Source organism: Sinocyclocheilus rhinocerous, unplaced genomic scaffold (genome assembly GCF_001515625.1).
Source record: "Sinocyclocheilus rhinocerous isolate Xijiao unplaced genomic scaffold, SAMN03320098_v1.1 scaffold387, whole genome shotgun sequence".
In the NCBI taxonomy this organism is placed as follows: Eukaryota; Metazoa; Chordata; class Actinopteri; order Cypriniformes; family Cyprinidae; genus Sinocyclocheilus; species Sinocyclocheilus rhinocerous.
In genome coordinates, this window is record NW_015651557.1 from 2,337,773 (window position 1) to 2,361,412 (window position 23,640).

Below are 23,640 nucleotides of genomic sequence, written 5' to 3' on the forward strand. Positions count from 1 at the left end.
AAAAAAAAAAAAAAAATCAAAGTGTGACCTCTTAGAACGGCCTACTAACGTCTAACAACCAAAAAAAAAAAAAAAGGTTAATTTAGCATATTTTAATAATAATAATAATAATAATATTAAGGATGCAAATAAACCTTCATAAATCCTAAACGGTCTTTGAAATGATTTTAAGGATGTCCTGCCATTAAATAATGTTTGAACTGAACCTGCCAGTGGTTGTCTATTTGGCATCCAGCCTTAAGTTGCCCTAGGCCAATGTTGGTTGCTAGGCAACCCCGCTTCAAACATACCATTCCCGAGACATCTTTCGATCAGTTGAACTTCTCTGCTCTGTGAGGTGGGCTCTACTGTTTCTACAAGCGCGCTCACTCACTTTCTCCCACACACAGCACATGGAGCACACAGTTTGGGGTTTATCATGTAAGGCTGCTATCATTTATTTTTGAATTTGTAGCTGGCGTTTCAGGTCATTTCAAAGAACAGTTTGTGTGAAAATCAAACATCTGTCATCATTTACTCAACCTCATGTTGTTTCAAACCTGTATGACTTTCTTCCATGCATGGAATATAAAGCCAGTAGATTTAAAAAAAATTTTTTTGCTGGTCGCTCTTTTTTATAGTTACAATGAATGGGGACTGAAGCTGGCACGCCTTTTAAAAGTAAAAATTTACATGTTATATGGTTTCAGAAGACTTTCAGAAGTCACATGGACCTCTTTCATGGTACCCCTTTTAAAGCTTCAAAGCTCTAGATACTTTTCATTGTCATTACACACACACACACAAACTTCTAACACTATATTTTGTGTTCCACGGAAGTCAGTCATGCAGGATTGGAACAATATGAAGGTGTAGAAATGACAACAGTTTTCATTTTTAGGTTATCTATTTAGGGATGTTATCGTAAAACTAACACCATTAAAAAGTCTTAAATAAATGCAAGCAGAAATATTTTTAAAAAATATATATTTTATTTTAGCTAGTGACATACATTTCCATTTTTGTTTAGTTTAAAGGTGCTGTATGTAGGATTGACACCGAGTGGTTGAACTAGGTATTGCAGTCCAAATTCAAAATATTGGAGCGGGGTTTTTTCACCCGGCCCCTCCTCCTCAGACTTGACGCACACGCAGGTTGCCATTTACTTGGAGTACTAAAATAATTAAAACAAACTAATAAAAACCATATATAGACATTTAAAAGATAATGAGAATGACAAAAACACTTTAAAACCAAAGTGAAAATATAAAAATAAATTCAAAATATTAATAAAAACTATATAAGTATATCAACAATACTAAAATAACAGTAACTGATAGTTCAAACTATTCACCTTTGGATCATAAGTATTACATAATGCTGCATATTTATTGTTGAAATTTGCTATTGTTGTCTGTTTCAGGAAAGGCATGCCGATAACCTTATTCAGAACCAGCACTACCAGGTAATGAGATTTGGCCCTACCCATCACACTTTGGCATCCGTGTCATTAATCCGTTTCCCAGCATGCTGTTGGATCAGAACCTTGCTGTTAATATGTTAACAATTCCAACAGTTTATTTAGATGAAAAAACAAACATTAGCCTATTGGCATCATGCATATTAATGAGTTATTAGAGCATTGCACATTGTATAATTTGCATGTTTTTTCATCAGTGATAGTTCTAGGTGCTTACAAAGAGAAAAATCATGTAGAAGGGATTTTAAATCGGTTTAAAATAAATAGTGCATGATCACACTGAAAATAAATATTATGTTGTGTTGTTAATCAGTGCATATTCATTACTTGCTCTAATTGCATTACACCCTGTCCTGCTTTGAACTTACTAAACCACTGAATCCCTGCTGATTGCTAATGCATTAATACACAGCCATCCAGACTCCAGCAACCTCTGGTGCAGGCCGCGACACTGTAATGAACATCCATAACGAAACAACACAGCTGCCACTAAACAATGTAACGTATGTGAACGCAGGGAGGAACTTAAAGCAGTAATCACACTTCTCTCGTTTGTATGCTGCTATTTTTTGTCTGTGGAACACAGACATTTTGGAGGAATTTTACATAGTTATGCACTATGTAATGGTAATTCATAGTGAAAAGGGTGTCAAAACACCATAAATGACGATGCAACATTATCAGAGAATGACAACTCGGGGTACATTTACACAACAATGATTGTACTAAAAATTGAAAAGATTTTCCTTTTGCGCTTTTGAAAAGTTGTCAAACTTGACAACAACAGTCAAAATGACCCAAATTCACAAAGGAACTACGAAAACTGCTAAAAACACTGCATTATGCATGCCAGGCCAGTAGATGGCGATGTCAGTTTGTAAAGAAACACTACACGCCTGCAGACGTTTTTATAGCTTGTATGGAGTTGATAGCATATCGTTTTCAAAAACTTGCACTTTGAAACCCGTTTTCAAAAGCTTGCGTTTTCAAGCCCCCCAAGCGCTATTGTCGTGTAAATGAATGGCCAAAATGAATTAAAATATTTCCATTTTTAGTTGAAAGCAGTGTTGCGTAAAGCCCCCTTAAATTTCAAATCTACTGTATGGATTCACAAGATATAGCAGAATACTGAGTCATATGACGTTTTTTGATACATTGTTGTTGTTTTTTTTAGGTTGACAGCTTTGCTTGTATGGCAAGAGCTGTGTGATGATTGTTCGAAATCTCTTATGTTGTGTGAAAACAGATTTGTCATTTTTGGGTGAACTGTTCTATTAAGCAAGGTCTTTCGTGAGTGTGAGGTTGTATATAATTGCTACAGACAAATGTTTCTCCCCAACAATCAAGAGCTGCAGTAGCGGATATTGCACTAGCTGTTATTTTGTTGTTGTGCGTAAGCGTGTTTAGAGTGCCACCGCTGGCTCATTCTTTATTGGATATGCAAATAAATGCTAATGAATGCACATCCAGATTTTCACCTCCAGCTAATACATATGTCATGAATATGCCAAAAACGGATTTTCGCCGCTTAATAAACTGGAAAATATGCACATGCCAATCACATTCAGAGCCCATCACCCTATCTTACCCCATCCGAGAATAAATCTTCACCTCCTTTGGGGATGTGGAAAGTTCTTGTGAAGAGGAAAACAGGGTTATTTGTAGATCAGAATGTAATATGTCAAGAAAAATGTATTGAAGTTCATCCTGTTTGTGGCTGTTTTTAGGAGGTGATCAGAAACTTGGTAAAGCGATATGTTGCAGCCATGATCCGCAGCGCCAAAACAGATGAAGGGCTGACAGAGGAGAACTTCAAGGTATGAAGATTCTTTTTGGTCATCTTATTCTCTATATAGGCACTTATCGAGGCCTCGATGATCTCATTTGTATTCTTGAAGTGGACATTTTTTTATAATGTAGTAGTCAGTTATGCAGGTTTGACTGTTACATGTGCTAGAAACACACTTTAGAAATGAATACTAATGAAATCAATAACATTGAGTAGATACACAATATGAACCATTTACATATTATTTATAGAATAAATGAACTTTGAATTAGAGCTGCAAATTATTTTAATTTATAATTATTTACTGCCGAATTGCTATAAAAGACTACAGTGTTTAGTAAATATTTACCGTCATTATTGTTATTGTTAATTATTAATATTAAATGAATAGTTCATTAGCCTAACTGTACACTGTTTAAAGTGCAATACATTTAGGGAGAGACTGATTATGGAAGATGATCAAATCCAGATAAGACGCATTCCTAAAGTCCGCAAGGAAAACCATAAGAACCAGAAGTCATGAAGATAATGGCTGCGTTTACACTTGGCATTAACATGCGACCTGTATCCGGATGTTGTCCACATACACATTGAAAAGACAAGTGTTAACACGCTCCTGGTCCAGAGGTAGTCGAGGACGCATTGTGATCAGATCTCGGTGTAATGTAAACGCAATCCAGCCATCGTGTCTGCATTCGCAGGTCAACATCACGCAAAACGCCGCCCCCTCTCTGTCGGAAGAACAGAGTGCTAGTGAGACTCGTACATTTATTTTGATTTGTAAAATGTCCCGCGACTGAAAATAGTTTTCAAAAGAAAACCCACCACTTCAGGTCGACTTTGCACCGCAGACTTATTAAATATTGCGCGGGAAATACAGATCCGATCGATTATCCAGATCGAGAAGTCAGCTGATGTTGCCAAGTGTAAATGCGCCAAGTCCTGATTGACTGATGACCCGATCTGCTTGATCAGATCACGGTGATCGCATGTTAATGTCAAGTGTAAACGCAGCCAATGTCATAACGTTAGAATATTTCCTGTAATTAGGTGGTGCAGTTTACGCTCCGGTAATTGCATATCGTTTCTCTGCATTCAGGAACTTAAGCAGGATATCTCCAGCTTCCGCTACGAGGTTCTTGACCTGCTGGGCAACCGTAAACCACCGCGACGCACATATTCTTCTAGTAGCGAGGCCACTCAGCAGGACGAAACAGCTGAGCCCGAGGAAGAAGAGGACGAGGAGGGCGATAGGCTCGGAGGACCCAGATGTGGGGATGGGGGAGAGTCATCTAGATCCAAAGCATCTACGTCCTTCTCCCAGTGTTACAGGAGAAACCGAGAGTCCCAGTTCAGCGTATCGGCTCTCTTCAAATCCATGTCGGGACTGGCCAGAGAAAGACCAGAAAGCAATGGCTTGAGGAACAACATATCCCACTCGTCTGCATTTGTGCGGACCAGCAGCCGTCTGCAGCGCTTTTCTCGCTCCAAGAAAAACTCTTTGCAACGTTTGGGAATGCTAATGTCTCGTATGAATGGACACGTCCCGGACCAACATGCCGAGACCCCGGGAGATCAGCAGTCCGCATACAGCATCTCAGACCAAGTACCGCAAACGTCTTGGCATGGTCCGCCGATGCTGTCGAAGGTAACTCGGAGCGAGATGCACCTACACACGCTGGGACTGGGGCCGCCTGAGACTCAACAGAACCCAATGCAGGCCACATCTCAACGGGCAAACGGCAGGGACAGTCTCGTCCTCCGGCCGCCCAGCCACTCGCTGCACTGTGCTTCCAGCCTGACTGCCTCCAGCGCTCAGCTCTTGGCCTCCAGTGATGATCTGTGCCATGGCTGGGTGGGACCTTGTGACATTTTGGGCTCCTCCAGCTGGGAACAAGAGGAGTCGGTTACGACACAGCTGTAGAGGCGAAGTCAGCTCATTAACGTAATGTTTCACAGCTTCAGCCAGGGATCTTCAACCCTGCTCCTGGAGAGCTACTGTCCTATCGATTTCAGCTCCAACCCCAAACAAACACACCTGAACCAGCTAATCAAGGTGTTCGGGGTTAATTGGTAATTATTGGCAGGTGTGTTGGAACTGACGTTTGGTTGACGTTTTGGCTGAACGTGACTGGTTCAAAGCTTCAACAACAGTCAAGGGCCTGTGACACTCATAGCATCTTTATGCTTTGCACACATCATGCCTTATTCACAAAACATGAGCAGAACGAATTGTGTAAAAACATTCGTAAAACATTAATGCAAAAGTGTCAGTGCGACCATTTACGTATCGCCTATCCTAACAATTAGGAAAATTTGTTCCACTTGTGTTTCTTGATTGAGGCCACTGGGAATTTATATTCAAAAGTGAGGCATGTAATTTCTGTGTGGGAAAAAATATATTTTACAATAATGCCTAACACTCCCTTTTCTGCCATTGGTTGCATGGATACTACAAAGTAAAGTGAAATTGTGGGCTGCATCTGAAATCACATACTTTACTACTATATAGTAGACAAAAAAAAAAAAAAAACAGTATGTGAAAAGACCGAGTAGTATGTCCAACTTCACAGAATTCATAAAAGGTTCAGAAGTATGCATCCAGTGGACACTTTACTATCCCATTGGCCTCGGAAGAGGATTTGTGAATAGGAAAATAGCAGAATATAGCAGTGAAGCGACACAACTGATGCTAGTAGGTTGCATGACTACGTCCGGATTACATTCATACTACACACATTCATACTATATAGAAAAGTGGTCCCCAAGCCCGGGGTCACTGAAGATTTGCAAGGTGTCACCGAGCTCATTCCATTTTGAGGGTTACAAATAGAAATGGTTGCAGTTTGAGCAAACCACGATAAAATTTTAGACGTGTAATATTACTGTTTAATATTTTAATTATTAAAACCATGTTTGATTAACTTACCGCGATTTGGAAAAACTCACTGTAAACGCTGTCCAACAGTAAGCAAAGTTAGTTACAGTCTCATGCAGACATAGCATAAATTAATTGTATGAATGCACCTTTGAAGGGAACCAACTTTCCATGGCCTTTTCTTTTCATTGCAGGACTTCATTTGCTTTTCATTGCAGGAGCGCCACCTGCTGTCAGACAGTGGATTTGCATTCATTCAGCCCATCTGCTGTTTTTGTTCAAGCCCATGCAAAAATCAGACTGAATTTTGATGCACCGTTGTAAAGTTTAACCGGTTGATGGAAAATAAGCTAATGTGCATTCTAAAAATCTAAATTTGGATAAGGTATCTAGCATTATTAACAGAGCAGATAAAATAATATTACAAATAGAAATGGTTTTGGTTCATATATCCATCATTTTGATTCATAACCCCTTTTCTTAAAAACGGTTTAAAGTCTGAAATGAGAGTATTTTTAATTTAATTGACTTTGGACAGAGCCATGATCCATGCATAGGTGTAGTATAAAAACATACTACATTTACCATGTTGGCATTAACGTGACCAACAGCATCATCAGTCGTGTCACTTCCCCACAATTTACGAATTCTCTCACCTGGCCTTATGGGTTAGTAAAATGTCCATCTCTGCACACTTCAAAGCACTGGCAGAAGTAGTAGGTCATCCAGGTAATTTTCACGTTTTATAAATATTGCGAATTCAGACATTATGCTGATTTGACTTACTACCTTTCGTATACTATTAGCAGGAAGTAGGCACGTTCCGATACAGGGACTGCATTACACTCTTCAGGAAATCAGCTTATGGATGTCGTAAGCTGCATTTTCATTGCACAGAACATTTGATTACGACTTTCGGAATTCGCCCCCTAGTGGCAATAGTAATTAATATGTAACGAGCATGGGCTATGTTTCCACCTCCTGTGGCTTTGATTTTTTTTGTTTTTACTTGAATATATACATATATATATATATATATATGCAAAATTATCATTACCATCAAAAATCCCAAAGAAAGCAAAACTTTATACAACTCTGAGCTCTTTAAAATATTCTATGTGAGTTGCTTGGATGCACCCTTAAATATGTGTACTTGCAATATGTATTTCAAGTATTTGTTATATGGGAAGGTGTTCAGATGCACCCTTAACAAATGTAGCAACCTTCTTGCACAACTCCATCCAATGTAAAATCCTTTGTTTATTTTGCAAGGCTATAAGTTCATGTTTTATACAAGATGCATTTACTTTTAAATTACATACCATCTGCACCGCATGCTAAGTTCTGGTGCTGTAACGTCCTTCATTGTCAACGCTAGTGCAACATTTTTGAAAACAAGCTTAAACTGCAGACTTGAACACGTGTGTACTATAGAAAGTCCTTTTTAGAGCTCAGAAAGTGGAAGTAGAACCAATATATGAACTATGTCTGATACGATGTAAATTATTTACAGATATTGAAGTGATATTGTATCAGAAGATACAGATAACAATGTGGACCTAAAGATATATGCATCTTTGTAATACACTTGTGTCTACACAACATAAATGTTTATAAAGGGCACCAAATGGTATCAAATGAAGCTTAAAAATATGCATATACAGTGGTGTGAAAAAGTGTTGGCCCCCTTCCTGATTTCTTATTTTTTTGCATAATATCTTTTCAATTGTTTTTCACAGATGTTTTATAGCAAATGGTGTTAAATAGTGAATTGGCTCCTAAAAACACAACGCATGATATAATATTTAGAGTTTGCTCAATAACGGGAGCTTAGTAGTTAGGTTCTCTCATGACTGGTCTCTAGACACTGAACCAGTCACAAATAATATATCCGATCCATTTGTGCATTAGTGACCTCTCATTTGTGTTGCTTCATTATGGTTTTAATTTAAGCTGCAAGCTATCTACCGTAGATTCTAAATGTCTTTTTTGTAAAATTTATTTTAACAAATTATTTTTTTGGTTACACTTCATGTATAATTTATACCTTGATTTCAAATAGAAGCTTCAGTGGTTTTCTATTTCATTTTTTGTTTTGAGGTCACATGAACTAAATAAATCATATCTGGGTTAACATCGCTAATGATTGAAACTGCACTTTTTGCTGCTCTTAAAGTCAACATGATATAGACCCTGCCTACATTTTTCTGGTGTTACTGTGCATGTTATTGAAAAAAAATAATAATGTAATCTTTCTTTGAAATGTAATGCCTTGCTTTGCCTCTTAAAGACTTTACTTTTCAGATGATGTCACAAAGGCCACACAAGCTTTTGGTTAACATTAAGGCATTTGTTTAGGCAATTATTGTAGAAAAAATTGCTACAATGAAAATTGGGACACAGTGAGATGCACTCAAAGAAGCTAACAGTGAAAAGTTTAAATAAAGTAAAACTGAGGATGAAGCCAGTTAAAAAGTCTCTCCACATATTGCTAAAGTTAAAATCAGTTAAACATGTCCCTTTGTGTGTTTTTCATTAGTCATTAGCTAAAAAGCTAACAGTTTAGCTCAGATCTAACTGGTTAAAAAAAAAGCATCAAGCAAAGAGAAGGGGTGAACTAATCCGGCCTGTCTTCTGAAATAAAATGCCCAATTATCACAATTAAATCAATTCCCAATAGATAAGTGTTCCACATGTTAATAATCTGTTTTATGTGGAAATGGATAACATTTTCAAGTAAAATAGGCAGCTTCAAAGATCAGATTGTGAAAATGTGACTCATTCACCAAGTTGCCAAGCAACTGCATGATTATCCAGAAAATAAATTGTAACCAGTCTGTCTTACTATTAATTACAAATAGTCAAATAATTGCAAATAATTAAGATTTTTTTTTTAAAGAAGTCTCCTACATTCACCAAGGCTGCATTTATTTTTTAGCAAAAATGGTAAAAACTGTAATTTCACAATATTACTACACAATTTAAAATAACTTCTCTATTTTGATACTGTAAAACGAAATTTAATCCTGTGGTCAAAGCTGAATTTTCAGCATCATTACTCATTTTCTCACAGCAACTTCTTATAATATCATTTGCTACATTTCAGGATGCTTTAAATAGAAAGTTAATTTCTCTCATATAAATAAGTTTCAGTTCGTAACCTTAAAATGGATTCGGAAACAACTTGATTTGGCTTATTTTTTTTATTTATTTGTGCAGCTATAATAAGTGATTTTTTGACATAGAAAAACAACAGACAATGGTTTCCTAAGGCTCGAACTCCTGGCGTGTTGCTAAACGACTACATTCTGGAAGCATGCAAACATTTGTAAAAGCAAATGAGAAGGGAACTAATTACATTTAGAATCATGTCACCTTTTAAAATCCTCAAATAATTAGGGAAAGAAAATCCAATATATGCTTATTAAATTAGAGCGATGTTGATTGGGGAGCAAATGTGCGGGGTGGTAAAAGCACACCTACTCCGTCCTGCCTTTCAGTTTAAGTGCTAAGTAACACTGCAGGATCTCTGAATAACCATTCGTCTGTGAAAACAATACAGAACTAACAACTGAACATAAACAGGAACATTTCTACTGGTAAATGAGACTTAGACAAACTGTGAGTGTGGCAGATGGGTGGGGGTAGTGATGTAGTTGACAGGGGGGTGAGAGGACGAGGGGCAGTATGTGGCGTGGTGGATGCGGGGGTGTGGGCCGGCACCGGGAGTCCAGGGCGCGAGGTAGTGGTATGTTGTGGAGAGCACAGGCATGTAGGGATCATAGGAGGGGTGAAGGGGCTGCTGACCGCACTGCTCCTGCACCAGGGGGTAGAACACCGTGCCGGGGACCACCGCGGGAGGGCTTTCCATGGCCAGAGGGGTGCCTGAGGAGAGGAGGGCATGGGTGAGAGTGTACCCTGACTAAAGATTTTTCTAGTCAACTAGCAGTCATTCATTTAAGCCATTAGTTGACTAATTGCACATTTATATACGGTGCATTACTTAAATATATATCATAATGAGCTTTTAAAATGTAGTAGGACTTTTACGATTCCTTGATTAAATTTAAAGGGGTCATATGATGCAATTTCAATTTTTCCTTTCTCTTTGGAGTGTTACAAGCTCTTGGTGCATAAAGAAGATCTGTAAAGTTGCAAAGACTAAAGTCTCAAATCCAAAGAGATATTCTTTATAAAAGTTAAGAGTCAGCCACATCTACCTAAAACGGCTCGTTCTAACACGCCCCCACATACCTACGTCACTATCTGGGAAGATTTGCATAATGCCGCCCAAACGTTCACGCAAAGAAAGGCGGCGTGACTTTTATTCTCGCTGTAGTATTGTTGTTGCCGCCGCTGTGTGTGACGCAGTTTCGTTGTGAAAGCGAAACTACTTCGTTTGAATTTCCAAAAATGGACACGACTAGAAATCAGTGGTTAAGTTGTATTTACAACAACGTTCCAGAACAGTTCAACCCAAATATTCAGATGTATGCAGCACATTTTATGGAGGAACCATTCTCGATTGCATGTTGCCCATGCCGATTAACTGGCAAAATACCGGAAGTGGCGCATTCCACAGATGAAAATCCATGAAAAACATTATTAGACCGTTTTCTAAGGTACCTCCATTTCCTGCGCTAATAGCTTCCACACCCTACACAAACACTTGGATATGGGGCTCCGATAGTGATCCAAATCCGATATTGTGCATATACTATTCTATGTTATTGTTAAGCCCCACGAAAGGCACAAAAACATTATAAAGCACTATAAAGTTTCCGTGCATCATATTTCGAGAAGCCATGCCATAGTTTAATGTGAGGTACAGATGAATATTTAGCCTAAGTCAAGTTCCCGTAAACTCTTCTCTCCACTGTGGGGCTGTCTGTCATCCTCCATTTAGCATTCAAACTGCATGTCGCGTTCGGTTACTACAGTCAAAATGATGAAACTCTCTTCTAGAGTGCACAATAACAGATTTAAAACTTTAAAAAGGCTTAAACTATCGCACAGATATAATACACTACGCATCAACATCTCTTCCCTTTCTGCTTTGATCTTTTCTATGCAGAGCGCTGTGACTCCGTGTTGCTTCAAACGCATCGGGATGTACACAAGCGCTTTGTGCCGCTCTGTTTTGGAGCCATACCCTTTTGTATTATAATATAATGCACAATGAAAGATTATTAATAGTCTTTCTTATTCTGTCTTATCCATCATATGTTGCTGCCTTCATTACTGTGCAAAACATTTAAAAGAAATGTCTTTTAATTTTATAGTATATATTTATGTATAAATATATTTACTTGTTTTTCATGAATGTATTTTACAACAATACAAAGAGCAATCTGTAACATTGCAATGTCTACGCTAACTTTTATCTGTTCCCCACTTTCACTAAATGTTAAGATTTTATAAAATTGTGCACCCATGATTTTTTGAGAGTATCTTTTGCAGCTGAATTATCCATTAACCTAGTTTATAATAGTGTTTTTGTCATAGATTATGATTATATATTTTTTCATTTGTTATTTTTAATTAAAATGAAGTTGTCTATATTTAGTAGATTGTGTTTAACACACAAAAGAGTGATGATCAGGTCAATACACAGAAGTATAGAAATTCTACATTGATTAAAAAAAAAAAAAAACTGCGCTGGGATCGGAATCGGCAGATACTCAGAATTTTCGGTAATCGAATCGGTTCTGAAAAAATGGTATCGTTGCATCCCTACTTGGATATGCACCCAATCAGGGCCGTTGCTGGGGTTTGCGGGGCCCCAGTGCAGGTTGTACCAGTGGGCCCTGTTTGAAATAGTTTAATTTGTATGTTCGTTCTATTTATTTATTTGTGCTATTTACACAATGTTTAAGTTTTTTTCAAGTTTGTAGGTGTCCAGGTACAGAAACTGAATATTCAAATGTAAAATAGCACTGCATAGTCTTCACTGTAAATAATATATATACAGTCAAACCAAAATGTATTCACCTTCAACATTTCTCACATTATCACAGTTTATTTGCTATAGTTTAGAAAATGGTAATAAAATATGACAAGAACTCCAAGCTAAACTGTGTCAGAACAAATTCATCTTGATAATGTCAGATAACTTTGATAGAAAGGTATGTAATGGATTACAATCAACCAAAAATTCTGTTAGTATGACTATTTACACAACTATCAATACTTTGTTGACCAATCACCAAGCAATGCTTAATTTTGTTCAGTCTGTGGTGTAAAAAGTTCACATTAGCAATTATTCAACGTGCAGAAACATCGGCGACTAAACTCTAAAAATTCACAGCGTTTTATTATAAGTGTTCTCATTATAATTGTCATGTATATTATGCATGTTAATATTTTGCATTGTTGTTTGTCCTGCTTGTGCTGCGCACTGAAGAGATAATCACCATAGTACTACAATGAAGCGCTTTACTGCAGCGCAACTCAACCAAATGCATCTTATACGAGATAAATAATATATACACGATATATATAAACCGGCTGAAATGTTTTGAAATCACTTGTACCCTACCTGATCGAAAAAATCCAGTCTTTCACTCTGCCTGTGTCAATTTGAGTCTTGTTAAAGATTTAAATCCCTGCCGCCAAAACGCTCCACTGTCGGTCACGGATTATGTAAAGTGAAACTGTCATGGGGTGGTTGGATTCATTCACACACATTAAAAATATTTATTAAAAGGTTCTTTCTTTTCAGATTCTTATTTTCAGCATTATCTTAATAGGCTGTACATTAACTTATTGGGAGAAAACCTGTAGTTCTGTGTGAAATCAGACATTTGAGCACCCCCATATATTGCCAAAATGGCATGATCATAACACCTCTGCGAATATTCGACTGAGATTGGTGGTCAAATCCGGCTCGTCCTATTGAAGCATCGAATCTGGCCATGTAAAGTTGCTACTACTTACATGTTTCAATTTCAAATGATAAGCCATATTTGAGGTTGATGAAAGATAGGTGAACGTTTGGATTTCCTGCCCAATATACTGCAATTACCTCAATGACAAGCTCTTAATCTGTCCATCTAAGAGACTAATAAAATTGATCGACTAAGAGTAGATGTATGACAAGCTCAAGATGAACGTGAAAGCTGAGAATTTGGAGGTTTGCAGTAATGATAGCTTACCATTGCTGGCCACGTCTCCTTGTGGATGCGGGCACATGCGGACAGGATCATGGTAGGCCTGGGGGACCGTGTGGTCAGCAGTGGGAACGGTGCTCGGGTACTGCTGGAACTGAGCCTCTGCGACCTGCTGCGGATACACCTGCTGCATGTGCACTATAGATTGCCAGTAACTCTGCTGATACCACTGGAACAAATACAAAAATATCAGTATGTCATATAGAAAGCAATTAAATGTATAAGTACATTGAGGACAGTAAGCCACATTATTTGGCCTCTTCTAATCAGATTAGGAAGACATGTAAAAACTAGAAAAGTACTGCGCATGTGCAATGATATAAAAATGGCGTAATGATGTATGACGCATGGAACGAGCTGTTGTTTTTGTAGAATGAAGTGTCACTGTAAATGACTCTCCTATTCTAAAATTCTCCTTCCACTTATCGTCTGTGAAGTGGAGCAGAACAATGTCCCGTAAGTCCTCACTTCATACTCTCATCCACAGAGGGCTTGTTTTGACCACAGGAATGGGCGATTTTACTGCTTGATAAATAAAAGAACAGTATGTGCAAACTCTGTATATTCACGCAGTGTGCATGTCAAAAGATCAAATCAGATATTGAAGCTTGTGACATATACTGTAAATGCGGTAATGCGCACATCAACTTGAACACTATTTAACATACATGTAAAAAGTAGGTTCAGATTCATCAATCAGAATTATTTAATTATGAATTATGTGTCCATGTAAATGTAGCCAATGACAGTTCACACTGCTTAACCAGTCTTTTATTTACATCATATTTTCACCGTGTTAGTTATGATGAAAGTATTTGATCATTGCAGACATGACTGTTTGGCTATAGTACAGCGCTGCGACCTTTGATGCAACTGGAGTAGCAGTATTAGTATCTAAATATAATGCTATGATCAACATTTTTCATGATTAGTTCATCTCATTATTTCATATGCAAAGATCTTAGCCAATCATAGGAGTGGGAGTTTACATTTAAGTCTCAGCAGAAATGCCCCTTCTAAGGGAGGCTAAATTCAGGGTAGAAAATTACCATTTACAGTATATCTAAATAATGATTTAATTTTTTTTTAAGAAATTGCTTTTGATAAAAAAAAAAAAACATACTAAAGCCCTATTCGCACGGGATTAGTATTACCTGGTGACCTCCAGTCATTTGTAATAATTGCGGAGGTTGTCTGTGATCTTAATCCCGTGCGAATCGGCCATGTCTGTAATTTGTAAAGTAAAAATTACCCCGCAAATGACCTACCATACTTCGCCGAACACCGAGGTCCTGTGTTAATATTAGTCCCGTGCGAATCGGCATCTTTGTGATTCGGCCAGCATTTGGCGGGTCGCATATCATTTTTCGAGGTTTGTGTTTGCGGTGTGCCTTTTTATCCATCTTTTCCGAAGAATGGAGCTGTGTTGGGAGTGTTTGATAGTATTTTGGGTGCTGTCATCATATCGCTACACCATACAATTTGCAGAAAGAGAAAGCTGAAAAGGTTTTGAGGTTAATGTGTTACAAATAAATCAAGCACAAAGCTTGAGATATTATTTTAACCTGGTGAAATGTAATAAGTGCACCGAAGGAAGAATTATAAAATAATTTTAAAAAATGCATTTCATGAAGTCATACGTTATGACTTCTGTCAGTATTGTTAATACTGATGTACACAATTTTCATTTTTTTCTGTGCACTCATAAGACGTCACTGCATTTAAAAGTTATAGATGCACATTATGATTTTTATCATATCAGTATTAATATTTTAATTCCTCATGTCTTCCCATGCTGCTTTTTTTAATAAAAGACACAAGAGGCCACATATTACTTATAAATGAGGCAAAGTTTGTGCGAGTTATACCTAAATGTAAGTCCAGGACATTACATATACTATAAATCTCTAGAGGTAAACGGAGATCAAAACTAAAACACCCACTTACCTGAACCCCCAAATTATAGTAGTACTGGAGAACTTTGCAATCTGTGGAGAGAAAAAAAAAAATTACAAACATGCAGAAAATATTATGCACAAATATTAGACAATGAGGTGGCTCCCTCTGACCTCTTGGAAGGTCACTGCCATTGGGGTCATAAGAGTAGGGTGGAGGCGGCGCCATGGCGACTGGTTCTCCCAGCTCATTGACAAACCACGGAACTGCTCAGGAAAAACGGCATGGATAAAACTACACAACGACTAATGAGAACGTGTGTCTTGAGTCATCTCCTTTGCTAACATTAGTATTTGATAACTGTGCATGACAATCATTAATTTAAAAAGCCATAACTGTATACCAGGCCTGCCCAGAACATTCTGGGGTGGTGGCGGTCCAGGCGTTAAGATGTTGTTGGGCTGCAGTGGGTTCGGGGGAGTCTGGGAGCTCCCAGTGGATGAAGAGGAAGAGTTTGATGTGAAGATTGCAGCCGGGGCAGAGTTGATCGGTTGAGAAGAGGAGAGGACAGACGACTTCACAACCACCTGAAAAGATTGAGTTACACACGTCTCCTCCAAGGCAGGGCAAAACTGTGTAACAAATTTATGAATACTGTGAACAATGCATGCCTGTTGTGAGTAACTGTAGGTAGCGACACCCTCTTGTGGTGACCCGGCACGAGAACCTCCCTCCTGAATGGTCTGCAAAACATGTCAAAATTCAATCTGATTAGCAATCTCTATTTATTATAAAAGTCTTTTTAAACTTTTCCACAAACACTCATCTAATGACATTTTCCGTATTCTCAAATAAAGGGAAAAATAGGAGTTGGTTTAGGAGAGCTTGTGCAGAGCTGTCAGAGCACATCTACTCTACGTTCTCCCACTGGAACTCTTGTCAGCTACAGTATTAGCATTTTGGTGGACATTTTTGACAAATGAAGTAGTTTGGAAGACAGTACCAGATTGGTGGTAGACTCTGCTGCTGCAGCATACACCGATGGACTCTGATAACCTGCCTCTGCAATACAGAAATATGTTTTTAATATCAGTGCACACAGGATATCATGACAAGAGTATAAAGCTGAAATTTCACTAACATAACGTAGCGGTTAATGAACTAACCTGCGGCAGAGTAGATGTACTCCTCAGAGTATTCACCTAGTCAGGACAAACAGTTAAAATTAACCGCCATCCATCATATCACATATGGGCTGTGTCAAAGCCTGGTGAGCTGCCTACCAAGACAGTATTTTTAAAATGGGTGTGCACTTCCACATTTCAGTTTAATGTTAAAAAAAATTCTGCTGCATTGAAATATGTTGGTTTTAATGTGCAAATCATTACCATCAGTATTTACCAAATGCATATAAGATCAATTGCAAGCATGAGTTTCAACTTGAGGGACCGGAACAGTGTCTAATTCTTTTTCTTCATGGACTTGCTGAATAGAGAACTGAATGTCAGACCTTGTTGAATACTAAAATTGAAGATGACGCTGTGCAAAGTCTATTAATAAGAATAAATGAGGAAATTTGTTTACCCAATTATCAGAGCCAGATTTGACAACATAGATAAGCAAAAAAAGCGATACCTGAGCGAAGGGCACTGAAAGAGTCTATGATTCATCCATCCAATTAGAAATATATTATACCACAGATATTGATGACTAGAGGTGTCACAATATACCAGTATTAATTATGCAGAGTACTAACAATGTAACAATGCCGTTTACGTAGATGAGGTGTTCTCAAACTTTTTGGGGCCAGGGACCCCACAAGGGAGACAATTTTCCAAAGACCACATTATAATTATAACAGTGATTAAGCTTAAGCTCACTACAATTTGTACTCTTAGATGCCACTGGAACTTCTATTTTAATATTTCTGTAAAGTTTTTTTTAAATGGTTAAATTAAACTGTAATAATCAAAAAGCATGTCTAATTATACAATTTAACAATTTCTTAGAAGTTCAACAAGAATTAAATTTTTAGAGCCCTAGGAATTCAGTTTTATTTTTTCCTCAAATTCGGTTTTATTGTTTCCAAATTCAGCATTTTCCATTTTAATTAATTTATTTGTTTATTTTGAAATCTGTGTTTGTCTTTTAATTTTTCTGGATTTATGTACAAATTTATTACGAAAACTGGTGGTAATCAAACGAAAGCATAAATCATAAATCATTACCTTAAAAAAATAAACCTCTAAAATGTAAATCGAATGAAAACCATTCTTGTGAAAACCAAACTGTGCTTGAGTTTGTGTAGTAGTCAAAACTATGCCATTTATTCACATGAAGACTTTATATTTACATAGCAGTCTTTTTGCGGTTTAACATTCACAGACAGACAGTAGTCCATATTGCAATTTGATCAAATGTAGCCATAATTTGGACTAATTCATCCCAAATTTGAATGAAATTATATGCTATAGAGTAAGTTACTGTTATTTATTTTTATTTTTTTTGACTGAATTCTGTGATTCGGTCCATGTTTACCAAATCATAGGGCACTAAAATTATTTTACGGACCCCCGCAGGTGTCCATGGACCCCACTTTGAGAACTCCTGATATAGATAACGGACCACGTGGGTAGCTGTCAGCTCATTCGGTTTTGACACAAAACCAAGGAACTTTTTGGCTGTACCTTGGTCGCCAGCATTACTCCTCTCATCAGGGTCCTCCTCTGAAGATGTCATGGGCTGTTTGCCTGAGGGAGGAATTGGACTGGGAACTCTTGGCACCCAGTAAGCAGTGGCCCCTGGAACCATGGGGCTGGAGACTGCTTGACCCTTCAGATACACACAGTGAGACAGACAGAACCGTGATCTTAGCGTCAAAGCCTAGAAGGCCTGTTCACACCAAGGACAAAAACTGCAAAGTTTTAATGATGGTTCTAATTTTATGTGAATAGGGAATCCACCTGACTTTAAAGAGCTTGAGCATTTCAAGCAGCATGACATAACTGTAGTTCGTGCTTTTAACAAACATAATGGTATTGTGCGTTGGTGCAGATGCTAATATACGTAGTTATTATTCTTGTTGTGAACAGGCCTTAATGCTCCCAACTGTTACTGAAGTAGAACTGGGTGTCTCACTGATATTGGCGAGAAGGCACTCTCATCAGTCTCCTCAATTTCATAGAAGGTGATACTTCCCTCTATGTCTTGGGATTCCTCTCCTGGCTCAGGAACACAGCTCAGATACTCTTTATTCAGAGAGTGCATCTGCCGCCGACGACTCCTATACATATACAACTTAACTCACTTTGACAGCAGCTGAATAAAAGAGGTTTGCTGAGAAAACAAAAGATTCAACTGAAATATCTTGCGATATTGAAAATGATGCAATGGATTCACAGAAAACACAATTTTAAAAGGTTGAGGCTAGTCATTTTGTATACATGCAATGTTTTGCCCAACCTTCCAACTTTTTCCTAGTGAGAAATTAGTATTGTAATGACTATTCTTACTGGGCAGCCTAAATACACGGACACAGTCTTTGATTGCATAAACATTCATATTTCTTTGCTTTTTTCCAGAAATTGGAAAGAATTTGGGAAAATGCCTTCATTGCCATTTTCTGTGCAACAAGCTTTCAAATGAAAAGCAAACAAAAGAGTAAAAACATTTTTTTTTTCAAATTCTTGTTTCAACAGGAAATGTGTAAACACAAGAAGCAAAAGTGCACTTGTAAAACCATTTCATAAAGTCTTTAAGTCATAATTCCTAATTTGCAAAACCCATTTTTTTTAAAGTTGAAAAATAAATTAATAAAAAAAAAATACCAAGTTACAAAATATTTTAATACATAATATTAAAGAGACTGTATCCATCACAGGTTCATTATAGTTTGTCATTTCTAGCATTAACCATTTCTGATGTAGATGTTAAAGTAAATGTTTTCTTACCGAGACCTGAACGAGTAGTTATCAAAACTCTGGTAGCAGCGCTTGCTGGGACTGGGATAATAGGCTAGATCTGATCCAATAAGATGGTGCCTGTTCAGGAATCGGGTCGAACTTCTGACCAAAAGTCGTGTGGTGAAAAAAAAACACAGAAAAAAACCCCCAAACAGATTCATCCAATGAGTAAAGACAGGACATAGGTTTAGAAGATACAACAATGAATAAGCATCTGTAAAGAATTTTGTGTCTAACCTGGGTGGGGCGTAGCCACGTGGTGGTCTAGGTGGATGGTGGGGTCGGTAGTGTTCATAGGCCAGACCTGCAGGAGGTGGAGCGGGACCGTGTACCCCTGGAGAACGGACAGGATAAATGTTTCCTGGCCCAGGCTGCAGACGGGGAGGTAAGCCAGGTTGAGGACGACTGAAAGACACTGCCATCAACATCTCCTTACCACGAGGTTTCTTGAAGTACCGTCGCCGTCCACGTAGCTCTGGGTCTTTAAAGAGGAAAACTTTCATGGCCCAGAAATATGCAATCTGATCTGTTCATGTGCCCTGCTGATAACTCTGGTATCTACCAGTAACAGACCTACACACTGAACAGCAGCAACAACATTAAAACCACCTGCCTAATATTCTGTCGGCCCCCATTATGCTGCTAAACAGTCAATGCATTTACTCTACAAGACCTCTGAACATATCATGTGGTATCTAGCACCAAAACATTTACAGCAGATCCTTTATGTCCTGCAAGTTTTGAGGCGGGCCTCCATGGATCAGCTTTGCTGGCCCAGGAATTGAGATCTGGGGAAATTTGAAGGCCAAGACAACACATTGTACTCTTTTCATGTCCCTCAAACCACTCCTGAACAATTTTTGCAGGATGCCAATGTGCATCAATGAGCCTTGGGCACTCATGGCTGATGCTGGCTTTTCCTTACTTGCATCGTTTTCAGTAAGTACTAACCACTTCATACTGGGAAAACCTCACAAAACTTGCCATTTTGGAGATGCTCGGACCCAGCCTAGCCATCACTATTTGGCCTAGGGATGTGCACGACGACTAATTTGACTGTTGTTTAAACGGAAGTTTTGTATCCGACTAGTTGATTAGACCCGCACATCCCTAATTTGGCCCTTGTCAAAATCGCTCAGATCTTTTCGCTTGGCCATTTTTTCTGCTTCCAACACATGAAACTCAAGAGCTGATATATATATATATATATGATATACGTGACCCTGGACCACAAAACCAGTCATAAGGGTCAATTTTTCGAAACTGAGATTTATACATCATCTGAAAGCTGAATAAATAAGCCTTCCATTGATGTGTGGTTTGTTAGGATAGGACAATATTTGGTCGAGATACAACTATTTGAAAATCTGGAATCTGAGGGTGCTCTTTCATATCCTAATGATTTTTGGCATAAAAGAAAAATCAATAATTTTGACCCATACAATGTATTTTTGGCTATTGCTACAAATATACCCCAGTGACTTAAGACTGGTTTTGTGCTCCAGGGTCACATATAATCAAATATTATTCACTCCATCTGTCAGTGGTTTTAATGTTGTGGCTGATCAGATTATAGACGTACAAAGTATATGACAGGCCAATATTTGACCATTATCTGAAATATAATAAACAATATAAGCATTATTTCAAGCATAATTATATGCAGTTCATTTTAAGATTAACACCTACACTGCATGCATATTCAAACTAATGTTTTAGCATTTTAAAAGTTCAGCAGTTTTATATACATACACATTTAAGTACACAAAACAAGTAATCACCCACTAAATTAAAGAAAAAAATAAGTTTGTGCATTCAAATACAAATGAAGTTGAAGAGGCAAACCTATTTCTCCAGGGTACTGCTCTGGATGGTTGTAGGAATTTCCTTTTCTGCTTGGTGTGATGTTCCAGGCTGGCACAGGATTCACTGGCTTCAGATTGGTCAAGGGAACCAGGTGTCTAAAACATCAAAGAGGATGTTTAAAGATTCTCAGGGACATCTGCCTGTGAGAAAGTACAGAAGGACACAGCTTACTTTTCCCCAAGTTCCTCAATGAACACGGTCACCGCAGTGGTCTGAGTCCCTACTTCTTGAATGAAGGCATTGTAGTACTTCCCTTTTGGATCCAAGCGGACCTGGGAAACAAAACCATGAGCATGACAGAGGCTGCAGGGACATGAAATGCTTCAGAAATAGGATTCATTATTATGGAAAATCCATAACAAGAGTCTGTTTTATCAAAAGAGGTGTGACAATTAAAAAATGGCATGCCAATATGTTAACATTTAAACCTGATGCAAGGTTTTGTCCCACCTGACACTTATCTCCTAAAAAATACTGTCTGCCAGCAAACACCATGTAATCAGTCTTCTGTAGCTCTATAACACAGGATTATCGCAAAGCACATCACAAAATTATACTCCTAATTTAGGGTAAGAATCATTTAAGCTTTTAAAAAGTAACTGAGGTAAAGTAAACCGACCTTTGCGGCTGTCTTGCCACACGTCAAACTCCACGTTGCGGTACAGCTCTGGCTCTAAGGCCTTCAGTACCTTGTACGGCAGAGCCAGTTTTCCTGACCCTTCTGTGGCCTGGAGCAGAGAGACCCTGTCAAATACTAATGAAAGTTTAACACCTTAATCTCTTAAATTATGGTTTTAGTCACCTTCTGGTCCTCAGCTCCAGCTTTGGTTTTGTCTTCCGAGCGGCTGTGACCACTCGACTCCCATTCTTCTCTGGAACAAAGCCATGCAAAGTACATAAACTGACATTCTGTGGTGAAACACAAATGGAATTCTAAAGAATGAAAGCATAAAGTGACCAGCAGTGTTGGAAAAGCTACTTGCTCCTGCCTGTAATTTGTCAAGCTACAAACTACTGAAAATTTTAACTACCTTAACTAAGTTTAACTACCATCAAATATCATCCTGCAGATTTGCTTTATACAACATTAGGAAGATCAGGCCCTTTCTTTCGGAACATGCTACACAACTCCTTGTTCAAGCTCTTGTTCTGTCCAGACTGGACTATTGCAATGCTCTCTTGGCAGGTCTTCCAGCCAGTTCTATCAAACCTCTACAATTAATCCAGAATGTTGCATATTATTGCTCTTTTGTCATTTTTGATTGCTTCTATTGTCCTCATTTGTAAGTTGCTTTGGATAAAAGCATCTGCTAAATGAGTAAATGTAAATCAAGTTACTATCTTTGAAAAAGTACAATACCATTCAAAGTTTTAGAATTGGTAATATATAAAGTAGGGCTGTGCAAATAATGGAATGCGGGATTATGAACGCGATTTTGTGTAGCTTGTCAGTGATCTATGGCTCGGTGTAGTAAATGCCGCTCCATCTGAACGCACATGCTTGAGATTTACTACTAATCACAGAACCGGCTTTACTGACGAGATGCGCATGAAAATCGCATTCGATTATTTGCACAGCCCTAATGCCCTGTTCAGACTACACAATTTTAGCCCGATTTTGCCACAATTTGCTTGACGTAGGGTGTCGTGGGGATTCGTAAACGACAATGGGTGTCGGGACGCAAGATTCCATCGTTTCAGCACGTGTACTGTGTTATAGTGGACGACAACCGATTCCGTGTCTGCGTTGCTTCACGACATCGACAGAAAGTCTAGCATGTTTAATTTTTTTTCTGTTGTCCACGACGAGTTCTGTCACATTGGTGACATTGACCAATAGCAGCACAGAAGCTCTTTCATACACAGGTTTCAAACATGGCGAAACGAAAGAGAGATGATGGTGCTGTTAGGTGGAATTATGAGATGGAGGAAAGGTTCGTGGAGCTGTGGCAACAGTACTCCTGCCTGTATGATGTGTCATCGAGGGACTACCACGACAGAACAAAGAAAGAAAAATGCCGGCGAACTATAGCGGAAGCGCTTCAGCAATGTTTACACTCTTGTTTTCAGAAGTCAGTCGCTAGTTCCGCCTTCTCGATGACATCACACATGTCGTTAAAGACGGCACGCGATGAATGGTCGGGAAGCAACGTGTAGTCTGACATGTTTCTTGTCCACGACACGACAAGATTTTAGGAGTCAAAATCGTGAAATCTGACACAGTGACTATCGTGACCGACAAAAATATCGTGTAGTCTGAACCCGGCATTAGTCCCATTTGAGTCTATTAAATTAAAAGATTAGTTTACCCTCAGCTATGAAAATTTGGTATATTATTTTGCTCCCTTTATCTGCTTTTTTTCAATTCTTTTTACACACTTTTTTCTCTTTACTATGCAATTATAATGAGGCTTTCAAGATTCAAAAAGGACAAAAGTAACACCATTAAAGTATCTTAAAGGGATAGTTCACCCAAAAATGAAAATTCTGTCATTAGTTACTCACCCTCATGTCATTCCAAACCTGTAAGACCTCTGTTCATCTTCGGAACACAAATTAAGATATTTTTGATGAATTCCGAGAGCTCTCTGACCCTCCCATAGACAGCAAGGATCCTTACA

General features: G+C 38.2%; 2 protein-coding genes across 7 annotated transcripts in view; one reads left to right on the top strand and one right to left on the bottom strand.

The window, feature by feature from the left end:
* LOC107713133 (short transient receptor potential channel 5-like) overlaps positions 1-5,267 on the top strand; it is a 22,654-nt gene extending 17,387 nt beyond the window's left edge. Inside the window, exons 8-10 of the mRNA XM_016518568.1 lie at positions 1,403-1,444; positions 3,187-3,276; positions 4,348-5,267. Of these exons, the coding sequence (XP_016374054.1) occupies positions 1,403-1,444; positions 3,187-3,276; positions 4,348-5,172 (957 nt within the window). The 3' untranslated portion in view covers positions 5,173-5,267. The remainder of the gene's footprint in view (positions 1-1,402; positions 1,445-3,186; positions 3,277-4,347) is intronic.
* A 4,065-nt stretch (positions 5,268-9,332) lies between these two features.
* The window catches only part of alg13 (ALG13 UDP-N-acetylglucosaminyltransferase subunit), a 21,420-nt gene continuing 7,112 nt past the window's right edge, over positions 9,333-23,640 (bottom strand). For 3 of the 6 annotated variants that reach the window (XM_016518640.1, XM_016518642.1, XM_016518639.1), the window contains 17 exons: positions 21,822-21,891; positions 21,639-21,747; positions 21,470-21,534; positions 21,191-21,291; positions 20,999-21,114; positions 19,391-19,634; positions 19,142-19,255; positions 18,330-18,474; positions 17,879-18,023; positions 16,358-16,393; positions 16,195-16,253; positions 15,863-15,934; positions 15,595-15,778; positions 15,365-15,457; positions 15,243-15,283; positions 13,281-13,464; positions 9,333-10,011 (listed from right to left, as the gene is read on the bottom strand). In XM_016518640.1, coding sequence (XP_016374126.1) covers positions 9,737-10,011; positions 13,281-13,464; positions 15,243-15,283; positions 15,365-15,457; positions 15,595-15,778; positions 15,863-15,934; positions 16,195-16,253; positions 16,358-16,393; positions 17,879-18,023; positions 18,330-18,474; positions 19,142-19,255; positions 19,391-19,634; positions 20,999-21,114; positions 21,191-21,291; positions 21,470-21,534; positions 21,639-21,747; positions 21,822-21,891 — 2,053 coding nt within the window. In that variant the 3' untranslated portion in view covers positions 9,333-9,736. The remainder of the gene's footprint in view (positions 10,012-13,280; positions 13,465-15,242; positions 15,284-15,364; positions 15,458-15,594; positions 15,779-15,862; positions 15,935-16,194; positions 16,254-16,357; positions 16,394-17,878; positions 18,024-18,329; positions 18,475-19,141; positions 19,256-19,390; positions 19,635-20,998; positions 21,115-21,190; positions 21,292-21,469; positions 21,535-21,638; positions 21,748-21,821; positions 21,892-23,640) is intronic. The other 3 variants (XM_016518644.1, XM_016518643.1, XM_016518641.1) reach the window with 3 other exon arrangements.